General features: G+C 34.6%; 1 protein-coding gene across 1 annotated transcript in view; it reads left to right on the forward strand.

Moving 5' to 3' along the window:
- Nucleotides 1–15,799, forward strand: part of LOC107722913 (tetratricopeptide repeat protein 21B-like) — a 30,624-nt gene that overhangs the window by 11,377 nt on the left and 3,448 nt on the right. Inside the window, exons 10-25 of the mRNA XM_016531412.1 lie at nt 166–263; nt 1,356–1,556; nt 1,713–1,842; nt 3,345–3,502; nt 3,602–3,826; nt 4,830–5,068; nt 5,977–6,049; nt 6,894–7,004; nt 8,251–8,389; nt 8,908–9,014; nt 10,244–10,432; nt 12,605–12,715; nt 12,984–13,065; nt 13,213–13,363; nt 14,331–14,492; nt 14,595–14,790. Coding sequence (XP_016386898.1) covers nt 166–263; nt 1,356–1,556; nt 1,713–1,842; nt 3,345–3,502; nt 3,602–3,826; nt 4,830–5,068; nt 5,977–6,049; nt 6,894–7,004; nt 8,251–8,389; nt 8,908–9,014; nt 10,244–10,432; nt 12,605–12,715; nt 12,984–13,065; nt 13,213–13,363; nt 14,331–14,492; nt 14,595–14,790 — 2,372 coding nt within the window. The remainder of the gene's footprint in view (nt 1–165; nt 264–1,355; nt 1,557–1,712; nt 1,843–3,344; nt 3,503–3,601; nt 3,827–4,829; nt 5,069–5,976; nt 6,050–6,893; nt 7,005–8,250; nt 8,390–8,907; nt 9,015–10,243; nt 10,433–12,604; nt 12,716–12,983; nt 13,066–13,212; nt 13,364–14,330; nt 14,493–14,594; nt 14,791–15,799) is intronic.

Consider the following 15,799-nt stretch of genomic DNA (forward strand, 5'->3'; position numbering starts at 1 on the left):
ATTGAGATGGTTTTTGGTACTTATACCGCAAATATATATTCTTAAGGACATCAAGACTTAAAATAAAACTCCAGAAAGGTGTAAAATATGTGACGTTTAAATGTTTCAAATGCATTACTAGAAAGAGCATTAAATGAGTGGTTTTGGGGTTTGTTGTTTGTGCAGGTATCATCAGATGTCAGCTCATGGAGGGACACATAGAGGATGCAGAACAGCAGCTGGAGTTCCTAGCAGAGATCCAGCAGTCCATTGGCAAATCAGGGGTGAGAAACCATTTCAATGACTTATTATGTTATCTTAAAGCAGCACTATGTAACTTTTGCTCACGGTTCCCCCATGTGGTTGATAAGCGCAATTGTCTGTTACCAGTGTCGTAAATAAATTCGAGACGAGGCACGACATGCTAGCTATCGAAAGATCATAACGTGCAAGCTATCGAGACCGGCAACATTACCTTACCTCTCGGCTACCTTACGGTTATAAATTGTGAACCTGTAGTGTGCCAATGAACAACCGGAACACAGCCTAATAACAACTAAGCTCAAAAGTACATAACAGTAAGAAAAAATGTACATATTAGACTTACAAATCCAGTAGCAGGAAGGCTAGGTCTCTGTCCGTTTTGCAACCCGTTGCCTCTTTCAGCTCGCGCCACCGAGTGTAAGCCCGTCCAAGATTAATTCGTGTTCGGGCTCGTGTCTGATCACTCTCTCTCTTTCTTATCTTAGCTTCCTCCGCGATCACGAAACTTAGAGTCTGGTTTTAGCTGCTAGGAGGCTGCTCAGGTAGCAGCGGCAGTACAATTCGTCCGGTTAAGAGTTGTTCTACCACTGAAATAATTTTAGAGACATTATTTTAAGGTCGAAAAACTACACAGTGCTGCTTTAAAAAAAACTATGTGAGCTCTTGGAACAATGTTACACAGAGACTCTTTCCAGAATATTTCCACAGAATTAAATAAAAAGATAAAGAAAAGCATTTTTGTAGAATAATATCTATCTTTGATTCAGATTCAACAGCGATCTGGTTTATTAATCCACTGATGTTGTGTTTACCCATCGAGTCATCCACAGTGTGTAACAGAGCCTGTTTACATGAACCGAGACTCAGTTTAGCGCACGCTTAAACAAACACGCACATCTGCTTAGCGAAAAGCAGCTGCCACGTTGTATTTGTAGACGAACAGATGTATAACAAAAACAAAACTGCTTTCTTTTTTATTTTGAGCTTTGCCTGAGGAATTAAACTGTACAACATTAGTGAACAGATTCATTAGCACATGACATGGTCTTAAAGCACACAATAAACAGAATCATCTTTAAGGCTTGATTAACCTGTGTGTTTGTGTGTGTTAGGAGCTGTTGTATCTACGGGCGCTGTTGGCTGTGAAAAAGCGTCGGCCCCCAGACGAGGCGACCAATCTGTTAAACGACACGGTGGACACACACTTTTCCATCCTGCAGGGTTTGCCTCTCAGCGTTGAGTACTTTGAGAAGCTCAACCCTGACTTCCTGCTGGAGATCGCCAAGGAATACCTGGCGCTGTCTCCTGCCAAGGTCTTCCCTCCCTTGTGCTGCCTTGCAAACAATCACAACACACTGTATGCTGCCTAACAACATCCTAGCAACTGTCTTTTGTGCAGCCTTGATTCTGAGTGTGTCTTGATGAAGATTGCTCGTGTAGTTTATTGGCTGATGTTGTTTTCTCTGCAGGCTCCAGCGCCAGGTCAGCCTCCTGCACCTCAGCTGCAGCACTGTGCATCTGTGCTGGACACGGTGGTCAAAGTAGTGCCTGGACTGCTGCAGGCTGCCTTTCTAATGGCCAAAGTCAGATTTCAGTCAGGTGTGTGCATGGCTGAGTTCTATTTTCTGATTCGTATGATTGTATTGGTATCTTTTTATTTATTTTACAAGCAAAATCAGACGTCATGACATTGTTGGCTTGATCTAATTGGGTGAACCTCTCAAACTTCTTTCACACAGGCAGTATTATTTTAGTATGACTGAGATATTATGGTTTTTTATGAATATTTTAAGTTAGTTTTTATTTTTGGATTTTATATTTTTATTTTTATTTTAGACAAAGTTTTAGTATTTTTTGTATGTTTTTTTCATTTTTATTACTTATTGTTTTCTAATATGTCTGTATAGTTTTTATACATTTTTATTTCAATTAACAATTGAATTGTTATTTTAGTACATAAAGTTAAACTAAATGAAAATGATAAATGTTGCTATTTTGTACTTCATTTTATTTTAGTTAACGTTTATATTATTTCAAGTAACACAATTTTTTATGTTTTTAGTTTAAGTTTTAGTTAAGTACCGTATATTAAGACTGCTTCCAAGTAATATTTCACCCCAAAAATCAAAAGAAAAAAAAGAAGAAGAAACTATATTTTGGTTTTTTATGAATATTTTAAGTTAGTTTTTATTTTTGGATTTTATATTTTTATTTTTATTTTAGACAAAGTTTTAGTATTTTTTGTATGTTTTTTTCATTTTTATTACTTATTGTTTTCTAATATGTCTGTATAGTTTTTATAAATTATTTCAATTAACAATTGAATTGTTATTTTAGTACATAAAGTTAAACTAAATGAAAATGATAAATGTTGCTATTTTGTACTTCATTTTATTTTAGTTAACGTTTATATTATTTCAAGTAACACAATTTTTTATGTTTTTAGTTTAAGTTTTAGTTAAGTACCGTATATTAAGACTGCTTCCAAGTAATATTTCACCCCAAAAATCAAAAGAAAAAAAATAAGAAGAAACTATATTTTGGTTTATATATAGTTTCTTCTTAAGAGAAGAAACTATATATCTTCCCCCCCAAAAAATCTAAAAAAAGCAAACAAACAAACAAAAAATTATTCTCATTACTGTAATGGGGGAAATAATCATATATTGTTTAAATTGCAAAGTGCTTTATACAGCATTTGTTGTCTTGTTAATTTAAATAAATTTTACAGATGATAATAATGGGAAGTAATAATAATAATAATAATAAAACACTAAAAAAATAAATTATTTTATCATGCAAATAATAATGTTACAATGCAAAAATGGTCCAATCACTTTTTTTAATATAAGATATAATTTCTTATTTTTGGCCGTGTTAATTTAAATAAAACTGTTATTTTACAGATGATAATAATGGGAAGTAATAATAATAATAATAATAAAACACTAAAAAATAAATTATTTTATCATGCAAATAATAATGTTACAATGCAAAAATGGTCCAATCACTTTTTTTAATATAAGATATAATTTCTTATTTTTGGCCAATTTATTCAGTTAGCCAGGTTTATGCTCTCTTCATATGTTGTCCCCCTACAGGAGATATCGAGGCGGCCCAGAGCAGCCTGCAGCACTGTTTGGATCAGAACCCGGCCCATGCTGACGCCCATCTCCTCATGGCTCAGATCCATCTCATGCAGGGCAACTTCAAGCTCTCCTCCCAATCTTTGGAACTCTGCCTCAGCCACAACTTTGAGGTGACACAAAACCACTGCCAGCCATACTGAACTGCAGAAGGAAACCAGTTTAGATGTATTGATTTGATGGGACTGAATATGTGGTTTGTTTGTGCTAAGATCCGCGAGCATCCTCTGTATCACCTGATAAAAGCTCAGGCTCAAAGGAAGATGGGGCAGCTTCAGGAGGCCATTCAGACGCTGCAGATGGCCATGAGTCTGTGTGCCGTGAAGAGAATGGGCTCCTCAACCAAAAGACAGAGTAAGAGAGTTGAGCTCAGCTCGGCCGACTGCGTATCTGTGTTCCTGGAACTAGCTGAGTCTCTGTGGCTCAATGGAGAACAGGTTAGCGGCTAACGTTAAAACTGTTTTCCCCCAAACATTTCTTCATTTCCTTAAAGGAATAGTTCACCCAAAAATGAAAAGTTGCTGAAAATTTGCTCACTCTCAGGCCATCCAAGATAAGTTTGTTTCTTTATCAGAACAGATTTGGAGAAATGTAGCATGCTCACCAATGGATCCTCAGCAGTGAATGGGTGCCGTCAGAATGAGAGTCCAAACAGCTGATAAAAACAGCACAATAATTTACAAGTAATCCACACAACAGTAGTCCATAAATTAACATCTTGTGAAGCCAAAAGCTGTGTGTTTGTAAGAAACAAGTCCATAATGAACCTGTGCTACTGGCCATAATTCAGAATAATGCTTCTTCCAGTGAAAAGTCTATCCCTTGTTGTCCTCTTATGTCAGAATCCATTGACATATTTAATTAGAACTGTTTTGGGCTGTTTTCACTAGTAAATGGTGCTTGACCTGTGCATATTTCTCTCCTGATTCAGACAGGACAACTTTTTCACTATAGAAAGCAGTATTATGGATAGAGGACTCGTATTTTATCTGGAAGCAACATTTTGAAGTTAAAAATGTGTTAATGATGGATTTGCTTATTATAAACATGCAGCTTTTCACTTCACTAGACGTTAATTGATGGACTGGAGTGGTGTGGATTACTTGTGGATTATTGTGATGTTTTTATCAGCTGTTTGGACGCTCATTCTGACGGCACCCATTCACTGCAGAGGATCCACTGGTGAGCAAGTGATGCAATGCTACATTTCTACAAATCTGTTCTGATGGCGAAACAAACTCATCTATCTTGAATGGCTGGAGTGTGAGTAAATTTGAGCATTTTTTTCATTTTTGAGTGAACTATTCCTTTAATAAATCTTCACTATTTAATAACATTGTGTGGTTTATTAGTGTTATTTTGGTCTGTATTGTAGTAAAATTAATATTATGTTTGCTAGTGCTTTGTTTTTGGGTTTAAAAAAGTTGTTCTGAATTCCAGCACGAGGCAGCTAAAATGATGCAGGATGCCATAAATGAGTTCACTGGCACTCCAGAAGAGCTTCGAGTTACTATTGCCAATGCAGACCTGGCGCTAATGCGAGGAGATACGGAGCTGGCACTGAGCATGCTCAGAAACATCACACCAGAGCAGCCCTACTATATACAGGCCAAAGAAAAAATGGCAGACATCTACCTGAACCACAGGAAAGAGAAACGCCTTTACGTGAGCTGCTATAGGTAATGCATTTTCATTTGTCAAATTTACTCCTCATATTCACTACATGTATTATAGCTTACAGAATATGTTTTTCACAGTATATGGGTTAATATCATAAATTCATGTCCAGGTTACATTTTACCTTAAAATCAAAACAATATGTGACCCTGGAGCACAAAACCAGTCTTAAGTAGCACAGGTATATTTGTAACAATAGCCAAAAATACATTGTATGGGTCAAAATTATCGATTTTTCTTTTATGCCAAAAATCATTAGGAAATTAAGTAAAAAATTATGTTCCATGAAGATATTTTGTAAATTTCCTACCATAAATATATCAAAACTTAATTTTTGATTAGTAATATGCATTGCTAAGGACTTCATTTGGACAACTTTAAAGATGATTTTCTCAATATTTAGATTTTTTTTGCACCCTCAGATTCCAGATTTTCAAATGGTTGTATCTCGGCCAAATATTGTCATATGCTAACAAACCATACTTTCAGCTTTCAGATGATGTATAAATCTCAATTTCGAAAAATTGACCCTTATGACTGGTTTTGTGGTATAGGGTCACATATACTTGACATAAAACGTATGCTACATAATTATTGCATAATAATAATACATAATTACTATATTACATGATATTTTTTTTTTTGCATATTCAACTTAATATTTCATGACAATCACATTTTCCCTAAAATATTATAACTGTAACTGTAATTCATCAAACAAACTAATTTGTGTGGTAATAGTGATAGTGTTTAAGTGACCTGTTTGTTTAGGTGTGTAACACAAGGCCTGCCTCTCTAGGTTGGTATTTATATGTGTTGACAAGCTTTAACGCGAGCTCTGATACACCTGTGCAAACAATCATCAGACACTTGTATTCATGCAGAACATTATTGTATCTGTTCTCATCAGGGATTTGGTGGACAAATTGCCAAGCCCTCATACCTTCCTGTTACTCGGCGATGCCTACATGACCATTCAGGAGGTGGGAGAGATTCTAGTTGTTTATTCTAATGTTTACAATTGTGTTGAATGTCGCAGTTAGCAAAGATCTTTGTTTAGAAACTCAAATATGTGTTTTTTGTTTAATATGATGTCTCTCTCAATCCCCACGCAAATATTTACTACACAGTGTAAACAGTGATTCATTATCTGACTGGAAAATTCATTGAAATTCCAGAACCCTTTTTTTACAGGGTTCCATTAAGGTTTTTTTATTTTTATTTAATTTTAACATTTTTATCATTACAGTTTATTATTATAAAAAATAATTTCTACTTTAATTCTCATTGCTCTCACTGGTGATTATTTTTCCATTTAAATCAGCAATTTAAAGGCAATACAACAAATTCTATATATAATAATGGTCTAAAAATACTATACAAATAAAATATATATATTTTTGGCATAACAATTTTATTTTATTGTTATGTATATATTTATATGTTTGTTTATTTTTTAATTTTTTATTTATTTGCATTATGGTAATGAGAACTACATGGAAAATGTGCTAAGTTATGTAAATATTTAAGCAAATTATATATATATGTATATATATATATATGTGTGTGTGTGTGTATATGTATGCATATATATATGTGTGTGTATATGTATGCATATGTATATATATATGTATATATATATGTATATATATATATATATATATGTGTATGTGTGTGTGTAATACTGTTAAAAATATGTAAATGTAATATTTCCACCTAAACATTGTATCTGTCATGTCTAATGAGTCCTTAACTTTCAGATGGACATATTAATTTTTTGTCATCACATTGGTGCTTGTGTATGAAAATAATGTTCTCTGCTGACAGCCGGAGCTGGCCATTGAGGTGTATGAACAAGCCCTGAAGAAAAACCCTAAAGATGGAGCTGTGGCCAGTAAGATTGGAAAAGCACTTGTCAAGACCCACAACTATGTGAAGGTAAGTGAAGAAGAGTCTTTGCAATAATATCTCTTTTAAACCTAAAGAGTGTGAGTTTTCAAAGTGGGTTTTTCAAGAAGCTAATTTTGAAAGGAGTACACTACCAGTCAAAAGTTTTTGAAACAGTAAGATTTTAAATGTTTTTTAAAGAAGACTCTTCTTCTCACCAAGCCTGCATTTATTTGATCCAAAGTACAGGAAAAAACAGGAAAATTTGGAAATATTTTTACTATTTAAAATAACTGTTTTCTATTTGAATATAGTTTAAAATGTAATTTATTCCTGTGATTTCAAAGCTGAATTTTTAGCATCATTACTCCAGTCACGTGATCCTTCAGAAATCATTCTAATATGCTAAGCCTTTGAATGGTATTGTTACGGGGCGACAGAGACGCGAGACGTGCGGATCCATCTGCATGCTTTTATTTAAGAGACGTGGTCATAACAGGCATGGGTCAAACAATGGCAAACAGGCTATCACTGACTAGCGACATGCGCATACAATATTCGGCGATCTGAACGAGGAAGTCCAAGGCTTATAAAGCGCGTCTGATTAGATTCAGCTGTGTGTAATCAGTGCATTCAGCTGTGTGTGTGTAATCAGTGCAATGGATGATGAGAACTGTAGCAGTCTGTGTGGTGTGAGAGTCAATGTAGTGAGTGTGTGACCTCTGGTGGTGAGTGAACGGAAGTTCATAGACTGGATTCGTGACAGGTATAGTGTATAATGTTACAAAAGCTTTTTATTTCATATAAATGCTGATCTTTGGATCTTTCTATTCATCAAAGAATCCTGAAAAAAAAATGTACTCAACTGTTTTAAATATTGATGATAATAATAATAAAAATGTTTCTTGAACAGCAAATCAACATATTAGAATGATTTCCGAAGGATCATGTGACACTGAAGACTGGAGTAATGATGCTGAAAATTCAGCTTTGATCACAGGAATAAATTACATTTAAAAAAATATTTAAATAGAAAGCAGCTGTTTTAAATAGTACAAATATTTCACTATCTTACTGCTTTATTTTGGATCAAATAAATGCAGGCTTGGTGAGCAGAAGATAATTATTTAAAAATCATTAAAATTCTTACTGTTCAAAAACTTTTGACTGGTAGTGTGTGTCTGTTTCAAAATGCAAAAAGAGGTCTTATTCAGTGGGGATTGTCAGTAAGAGTAAACTTAGTTTCCTTGTTAGGAGCATTTTCCTGAATGCAGTTTTTCTATATAACTTTTCCCAGGCAATTAACTATTATGAGGCGGCGCTGAAGAGCGGGCAGCAGAATTTTCTGCGTTATGACTTGGCTGACCTGCTCATGAAGCTCAGACAGTACGAACGCTGTGAAAAAGTCCTGCAAGAGGCTCTCACACATGATCCTGGTGAGAAACAGTTCAGAAATTCTCAAGTTATTGTGAAATGGGGGCATCTCACTTCAGTCACCCCTAAAAAGAGATTTTTTTATTAGTGCTTCATTCAAATTGAACTTAAAGTGCTGTTTTAAAAAAAAAATTAGTGGAGATTTGAGCTTGTTTAGATTTTGTCCGTGATGTTTTTAAGTATGATAAGGGATAAAATGTGTGTTTAAGCAATAAAGAGGAATACTGCATGTCTGCTGGGTATTTTCACTTGTATTTTACACTATATTTACTATACCTTAGAAATGCTGAATTATATGTTTCAGGGTGTGTATTCAACAACATGTCACATGACTGACAAGTTAAATCAGGACTGTCAGAAAAGTCCTTTGGGTGTGTCATGGGAGAACATGGGTGTGCACATTTGATTGATGTTTGGAAGTTGGTTCAGCTTAATGTAATAAAAATAAATTGTGTAATACACAGTGCAGTTGCTTTTCTTCAAGTGCGACAAGTTGCGTCTTTTTTTCTTTATTTTTCAGTGAATGAACTGCCGCTTCTTACCGAAGATTGTCGCTATCTTGTGCTTCTCGCCAAAGTCCAGAGCAAAGTCAATAAAAATGATGAAGCGCTACTGTCCTTACAGAGAGTGAGTTGAGTGTCTTTCTCTCTGAAACAGTGTTGTTATTGTTAGCTAAAACTATTTAAAAATTAGTTTTAGTAATTAAAGTGCCCCTATTATGGTAATGAAAGGTTCATATTTTGGTTTTGGGAGTTCCCAACAATAGGTTGACATGCATGCAAGGTCAAAAAACACTTTCATTGTCTTATAATATGCATTTATTTTTACCTTACTTGCTCAACGATTCGCTCAACGATTCATTTTCCCAAACCCCTCCTTTGCGTGACGCTAATCTGCAGTGATTGGTCGATTTAATTTCCATTTCATAATAAAAGCTGTGTTTGTGAGCGCAGTGCTGCTTTGTTTACAGCCGTTACTGGGGAAACCGCTATTTTAATGCTCCAAAAGCGGCACCTAGTGGCAAAGAATGAATTTGCATTTTCATTCAGACCAACACGAAAAGACCAACAAGTGGGCGGGCAATATGCTAATGTTTCATGCTAAAATAAACTTTTAATAGTAGATGAAAAACTTCAATTTAAAAACTTTTAGAAATGTAGTCTTTGCAAGTAACTGAAATAAATAAGTTTAAGTACTAAAATTAATAACAAATTTATTTTTATTTTTTGTGTACCAATTTTTATTTTAGTCTTGATTGATTGAGTTGGTTAGTTAGTTAGTTAGTTTTATGGTAATGAGAACTGGGAGGAAAAATATGTTAAGTGTCATGAAAATATTTAAGCAAATCATTATAATATATTATATTATATTATTATATTAATACTGAAAATGTAATATTTTATGGAGATTTATTTATTCTACTAAATAAACTAAATATAAAAATAAAATAAATATTAAAAATAGAAATATATGGAAGCTAATTAGAAATTAGAATTCAAAACAAAACCGAAAAATGAAAAATTACTGAAATGTAAACTAAAAATAAAATGTAAACTTAAAATATAAAAATAAAAGCTAATTCAAAATATCAATTAATCGTATATTAATAATGCTAAAAAAATACTACTCTGAAAGCATCCAAAAGCTCACCTCAAACCCACACAGCACCAATTTACATTCACAACCTCCTAAATTTACTAATTTATATTTCATGTAGTATACAAAGTATATAACTAAACATACTTTGGAGGGTGAGAAAATGCTGACAGAATTCAAGTTTTCAAGGTGAAGTGTTCCTTTCATTTCATGCCCAAAGCAATTGTTTGAATTGTTGTGAAATTGTTCTTCCTCCTCAGGCCAGAGATGTGCAGGCGAAGGTTCTGAAGCGCGTTCAGCTGGAGCAGCCCGACTCGGTGTCCGCGCAGAAGCAGCTCGCCGCAGAGATCTGCAGCGAAATCGCCAAGCACTGCAGCAGCCAGCGCGGCTACGAACGAGCCGTCAAGTTCTACAAAGAGGCGCTTGTGTACTGTGAAAGTGACAGCAAGGTCAGTGTGGCCCGGATCAGTGAGTCCAGTGTGTTCCTCTGCAGCTGGATCTGTCCATGTGTGGTGCTGCATTTGAACACGGCACAGGCCTGCATTTGACTGCAAACCATCACAAATCAATCTCTCCATAGACCATATTAAAAATGCCTTCCAGTTATTAAAAAAGGTATTTACAATAAATATATACTACATTAAATATTATTAAGTAGATGATGTATTTGTGTATATTAACTAGCTGCTGTGTGTGGTGAGGATTAATGTGGGATAATTCATTGAAGTACACACTTTGCAAATCAAAGGCGCTTCACCTAATTTTCTTTTCTTTTTTTATTTGGAACTGGATTGACACAAAAGCACAAAAATTTATTTCATCTTGATTTCAAAACAGTATAAATAATACTATAAAATTGGCAGTCATGACCAAAACCAAAACTTAAACTGAAAGTAAAATTAAAACAAAAAATTGTTATTTAAATGTTAACTAAAATAAAATATAATATAAAAACCTTTTATTTCAGCTAGTTCCTAAGGCAGTATGTCTCCTTTTTATTTAGTTTAACATGATTTACTAACATAACTAAAACTAAAATCAAAGTAAAAGTGTGCATAAACTATATAAACATGCATTAATCTACTAAAAATGCTGAAAAAAAAAAAATTACTGAAACCGTAACAAAAATTACAATGAAAAATAAAAATAACATTTGATTCAAAATATGAATAAAAACTGTAATAGTACCTCAATTATACTAAAATAACACTTAAATTAACTTAAAACACATTTATATTAAGTTGTCGTTAAAATGAAAATAAATAAATAATATTGTATACATTTCTTTTTTTATATTATTTATTATTATTTTTTTAATTCACACTTAAGCACAGTTTACATTTGTCAACAAAGCTAATTATAAGCATTCAAGTACAGTACATTTACATTCATGCATTTAGCAGATACTTTAATCCAAAGTTACTTAAAGGGATAGTTCACCCAAAAATGAAAATTCTGTCATCATTTACTCACCCTCATGTCGTTCCAAACCCGTATGAGTTGCTTTCTTATGTCGAACATAAAAGAAGATATTTTGAAGATTGCTGGTAATCAAACAGTTGGTGGTTGCCATTGACTTCCATAGTAGGAAAAAAAATACTATGGAAGTCAATGGCAACCACCAACTGTTTGATTACCAGCAATCTTCAAAATATCTTCTTTTATGTTCAACATAAGAAAGCAACTCATACAGGTTTGGAACGACATAAGGGTGAGTAAATGATGACAGAATTTTCATTTTTGGGTGAACTATACCTTTAAGGCAGTGGTCACCAACCTTTTTAGGCCCAAGATCCCTGACCTCGGCCTTTATGAAAGACAAAGACTTAAAGGGATAGTTCACCTTCAGTTGGTCCCCACTGACTTGCATGGTGTTTCTTTTCTTTTCCCATACTATGGAAGTCAAAGGGGACCAGAGACTGAGGGTGAACTGGTCCCTTCAATTATGCATCATACACCTTGTTTAAAGTTTCAAAGTCAAAGTCACGTTCAAAGCGAACACTATATAATAGCTAACACACATTTTTAACCATACATTAGTTAAAGGGATAGTTCACCCAAAAATGAAAATTCTGTCATCATTTACTCACCCTCATGTCGTTCCAAACCCGTATGAGTTGCTTTCTTATGTCGAACATAAAAGAAGATATTTTGAAGATTGCTGGTAATCAAACAGTTGGTGGTTGCCATTGACTTCCATAGTAGGAAAAAAAAATACTATGAAAGTCAATGGCAACCACCAACTGTTTGATTACCAGCAATTTTCAAAATATCTTCTTTTATGTTCGACATAAGAAAGCAACTCATACAGGTTTGGAACGACATGAGGGTGAGTAAATTATGACAGAATTTTCATTTTTGGGTGAACTATCCCTTTAAAAGCATGTGCCAAATGAATAAATGTTTTTTTGGTTGTTCTTTTTTTTTTTTTATGTGCAAGTTAATAAATGTAAATTTTTTTAAATGCATGCATTAGAATGCATTTAAATAAAAAATGCATGCAAATAAAAATGTGAAACTTTTTGACAGAATATAATGATTCTTTTCAAAAGCAGCAGACGTTTCAGGGTCCCCTGTGAACAGCTGTGCAAGTAAATGTGTGTGTCTGCGTGTTTGAGCAGGTGATGTTGGAACTGGCTCAGCTGTATCTTACTCTGGATGATGTCGAGGCCTGTCAGCAGCAGTGCAGTGCCATTCTGAAGAACGATCCGGTCAACGAGTCGGCTACACTGGTCAGTTTCCTTAAACAGATGCTCCTCTCTCATAACCTCATACCAATGGACCAGTCCTTTCATTTTCTCATTCATTTTCTCCATAGAAATTGATTGATTGAACTTTTTCCAAAAAGTTTTATTTTTTTAAATTCAGTTATGTTAAGATATTTTTACACTAAAACTTGAATATTCTCCCACAGCTCTATTGTTGTTTTTGTTTTTTTTTCTTTTCTTATAGCTTTGCTAGGCAGATATGTGGTGAACTTCTCTTCTCTGTGTTTGTTAGATGATGGCAGATCTTATGTTCAGGAAGCAGGACTATGAACAGGCTGTATTTCACTTCCAGCAGCTCTTGGAAAGGAAACCAGGTGTGTCGTTCATCTCCTGACCTTTCAAATTATTACACCGTTGTTGCAGCAGCCCCCTCAGCTTTCCTTCCAGATACTTGTCTGAAACGCAGGGGAAACCTAAGAAACCAGGAAGCTGTAATGAACTCATTTAATCTCTTCCCCTAGACAACTACCCGACGCTGTCCCGCCTCATTGATCTGCTGCGCAGAGCCGGCAAACTGGAGGAGGTTCCAAGATTCCTCGAGATGGCAGAGAAACACTCGTCGAGGGCCAAGTTTGAGCCTGGATACAACTACTGCAAAGGGCTCTACCTGTGGTATGAATATAAAACATGAAATAGAGGGTTATGCTTTATGATGGTAATATAAGGTTTTGTGAACCCCCGCGGGGTTCATTAGTTAATGAAAGCTAATATACTAAATCATATAATTTGTTTTTTAAATTATGAATTAATTTTAATTTTACAGTCAAAATAATACACTTCATAAACGAGTTACATTTTATTTGCATACCTTTGTGTCATGTGACCATTAACTGACTTCAGAGAACCATGAACATGCGAAAAGTATTGAAATATTAACTTAAAATTTCAGGGGTTAGTAAATATTTTATGTCAAAGGGGTCAGTAATATATTAATTTTTAAAGAAAATAATATTTTTTTAAAGAAGTGACATAAATTGTTCAATAGTGACCATAAAGACCTTTACATTGTTACAAAAAATGTATCAGTTATTATATATTCACAGCATACTATATAAAGCTGTTCAAAATGGGAAATTAATTAATTCTTTTATTCAGATATATGCATTAAATAATTCAAAAGTGACAGTAAAGACATTTATAATATTGCAAAACATTTTATATTTCAAATAAATGCTGTTCTTTTGGACTTTCCATGTAACAAAGAATTCTTTATCCTTTAAAAACTAAAATTAAAAATCTGTATACATTATCGTGATTTCCACAAAAATAATAAGCAGCACAAATTTTTTCAACATTGATAATAATAATGAATGTTTTGAGCAGCAAATCAGCATATTAGAATGATTTCTGAAGAATCGTGGAACATTTTAGCATTTTGAAATGTATTCATATAGAAAACAGTTACTTGAAATTGTAAAAAATTTCACAGTATTACTGACAACATCGTTTGCGAATTATTTCTCTGGAATACTTGATTGTGATTAGTCATATGCATATGATAAATGTATGACATCAGTCTTAGCTTTTGATTGCTGAATTGAATGCAATAAGGACATGAATGTTGATCTGCTTCTCAAAGGTACACTGGTGAACCTAACGATGGGTTACGTCACTTTAACAAAGCCAGGAAGGACAACGACTGGGGCCAGAACGCAGTGTACAACATGATTGAGATTTGTCTCAACCCTGACAATGAGACCATAGGAGGAGAGGTGTTTGAGAACCTGGATGGAGACGTGGGGTGCGTCCTCAAGATGGATCCCATTAGTGTCCTTTATTCTGTATATGCTGTATTGCACACATGCACTTTCACAAATGATGCATTTCATTTGTTTGTGTTCAGAAACTCTACAGAGAAGCAGGAGTCGGAGCAGCTGGCCGTGAGAACAGCGGAGAAGCTCTTAAAGGAGCTGAAGCCACAAACCCCAGCGGGACACGTACAGCTGCGCATCCTGGAGAACTACTGCTATCTGGCCACCAAACAGAAAGCCAACGTGGAAAGAGCTCTCAACGTGTTCATTGAGATCGCAAACAGTGAGGTGTGTGGACATCACATGATGGATATGTTAAATACACACACACCTACACATGCACACCGCTTTTGTATATGCCTGAATCACTCCTTCAAGACAAACTTAGACTTGAGTTCAGAATATTTATTTAGAAACAATGCATTAAATTGATCAAAAGTGACAGGAAACACATTTATAACATCTATAAATTCAGATTCAGGAATAAATTACATTTTAAAACATTCAAATAGAAAACAGTGTTTTAAATTGTAATAATATTTCACAATATTACATTTTTTACTGTATTTTTTTATTAAATAAATGCAGCCTTGGTGAGCATAACAGGCTTCTTTCAGAAACATTAAAAAAAAATCTTACCAACCTCAAACCTTTAAAGGGATAGTTCACCCAAAAATGAGGGGGGGGGGCAAGTTAGTTAGTTTAGTAACTAACATTACTAAATTGTTAGTAATGGAATCCCTGATCTCGGCCCCGCTGCAATTGGAGCGCTTAGCCAAGCGCTAAATACCCTCACCGTGTTTTTGCAGCGTTGAGCAATTTAGCCAATCACAGACATACCTGTTGATTTCTTGAACGCAATGGCCAATCAGAAACGTTTTGTCAGAATTCACTCACCGCTGAAAGCGCCGCAGTTTTTTAAGTGCAGTTTTGCACGCTCGTGAATCATCTCATGACTTAAGTGCAGACGTGATGTAAATAAGAGGTTCATTGTGCAGTTTAGAGAGCTTCATTGATTATAACGGAACTTTGTGAGATCGCGATGAACGAAGATGAGTGACGCTTTTTAGTGATAAAGGGAGCGCGCTTTGCGCACTTTCTAGGGTATAATACATTCAGAATTTGTATTAAACTTTCGTTTTCCAGACACATAGGCTACACCCTGCAAAGTTTTGGGAATGACATCTGCATATTTATGCGGGATTCACTCTCGAAATAGCAGTGATTGGCAATGGACGGAACATAAAATATGTTGATTTAATCCGGTCCTGGCCCTGGCCAAACCTCCACAGACAGC

The sequence above is a fragment of the Sinocyclocheilus rhinocerous genome, unplaced genomic scaffold (assembly GCF_001515625.1).
Source record: "Sinocyclocheilus rhinocerous isolate Xijiao unplaced genomic scaffold, SAMN03320098_v1.1 scaffold934, whole genome shotgun sequence".
In the NCBI taxonomy this organism is placed as follows: domain Eukaryota; kingdom Metazoa; phylum Chordata; class Actinopteri; order Cypriniformes; family Cyprinidae; genus Sinocyclocheilus; species Sinocyclocheilus rhinocerous.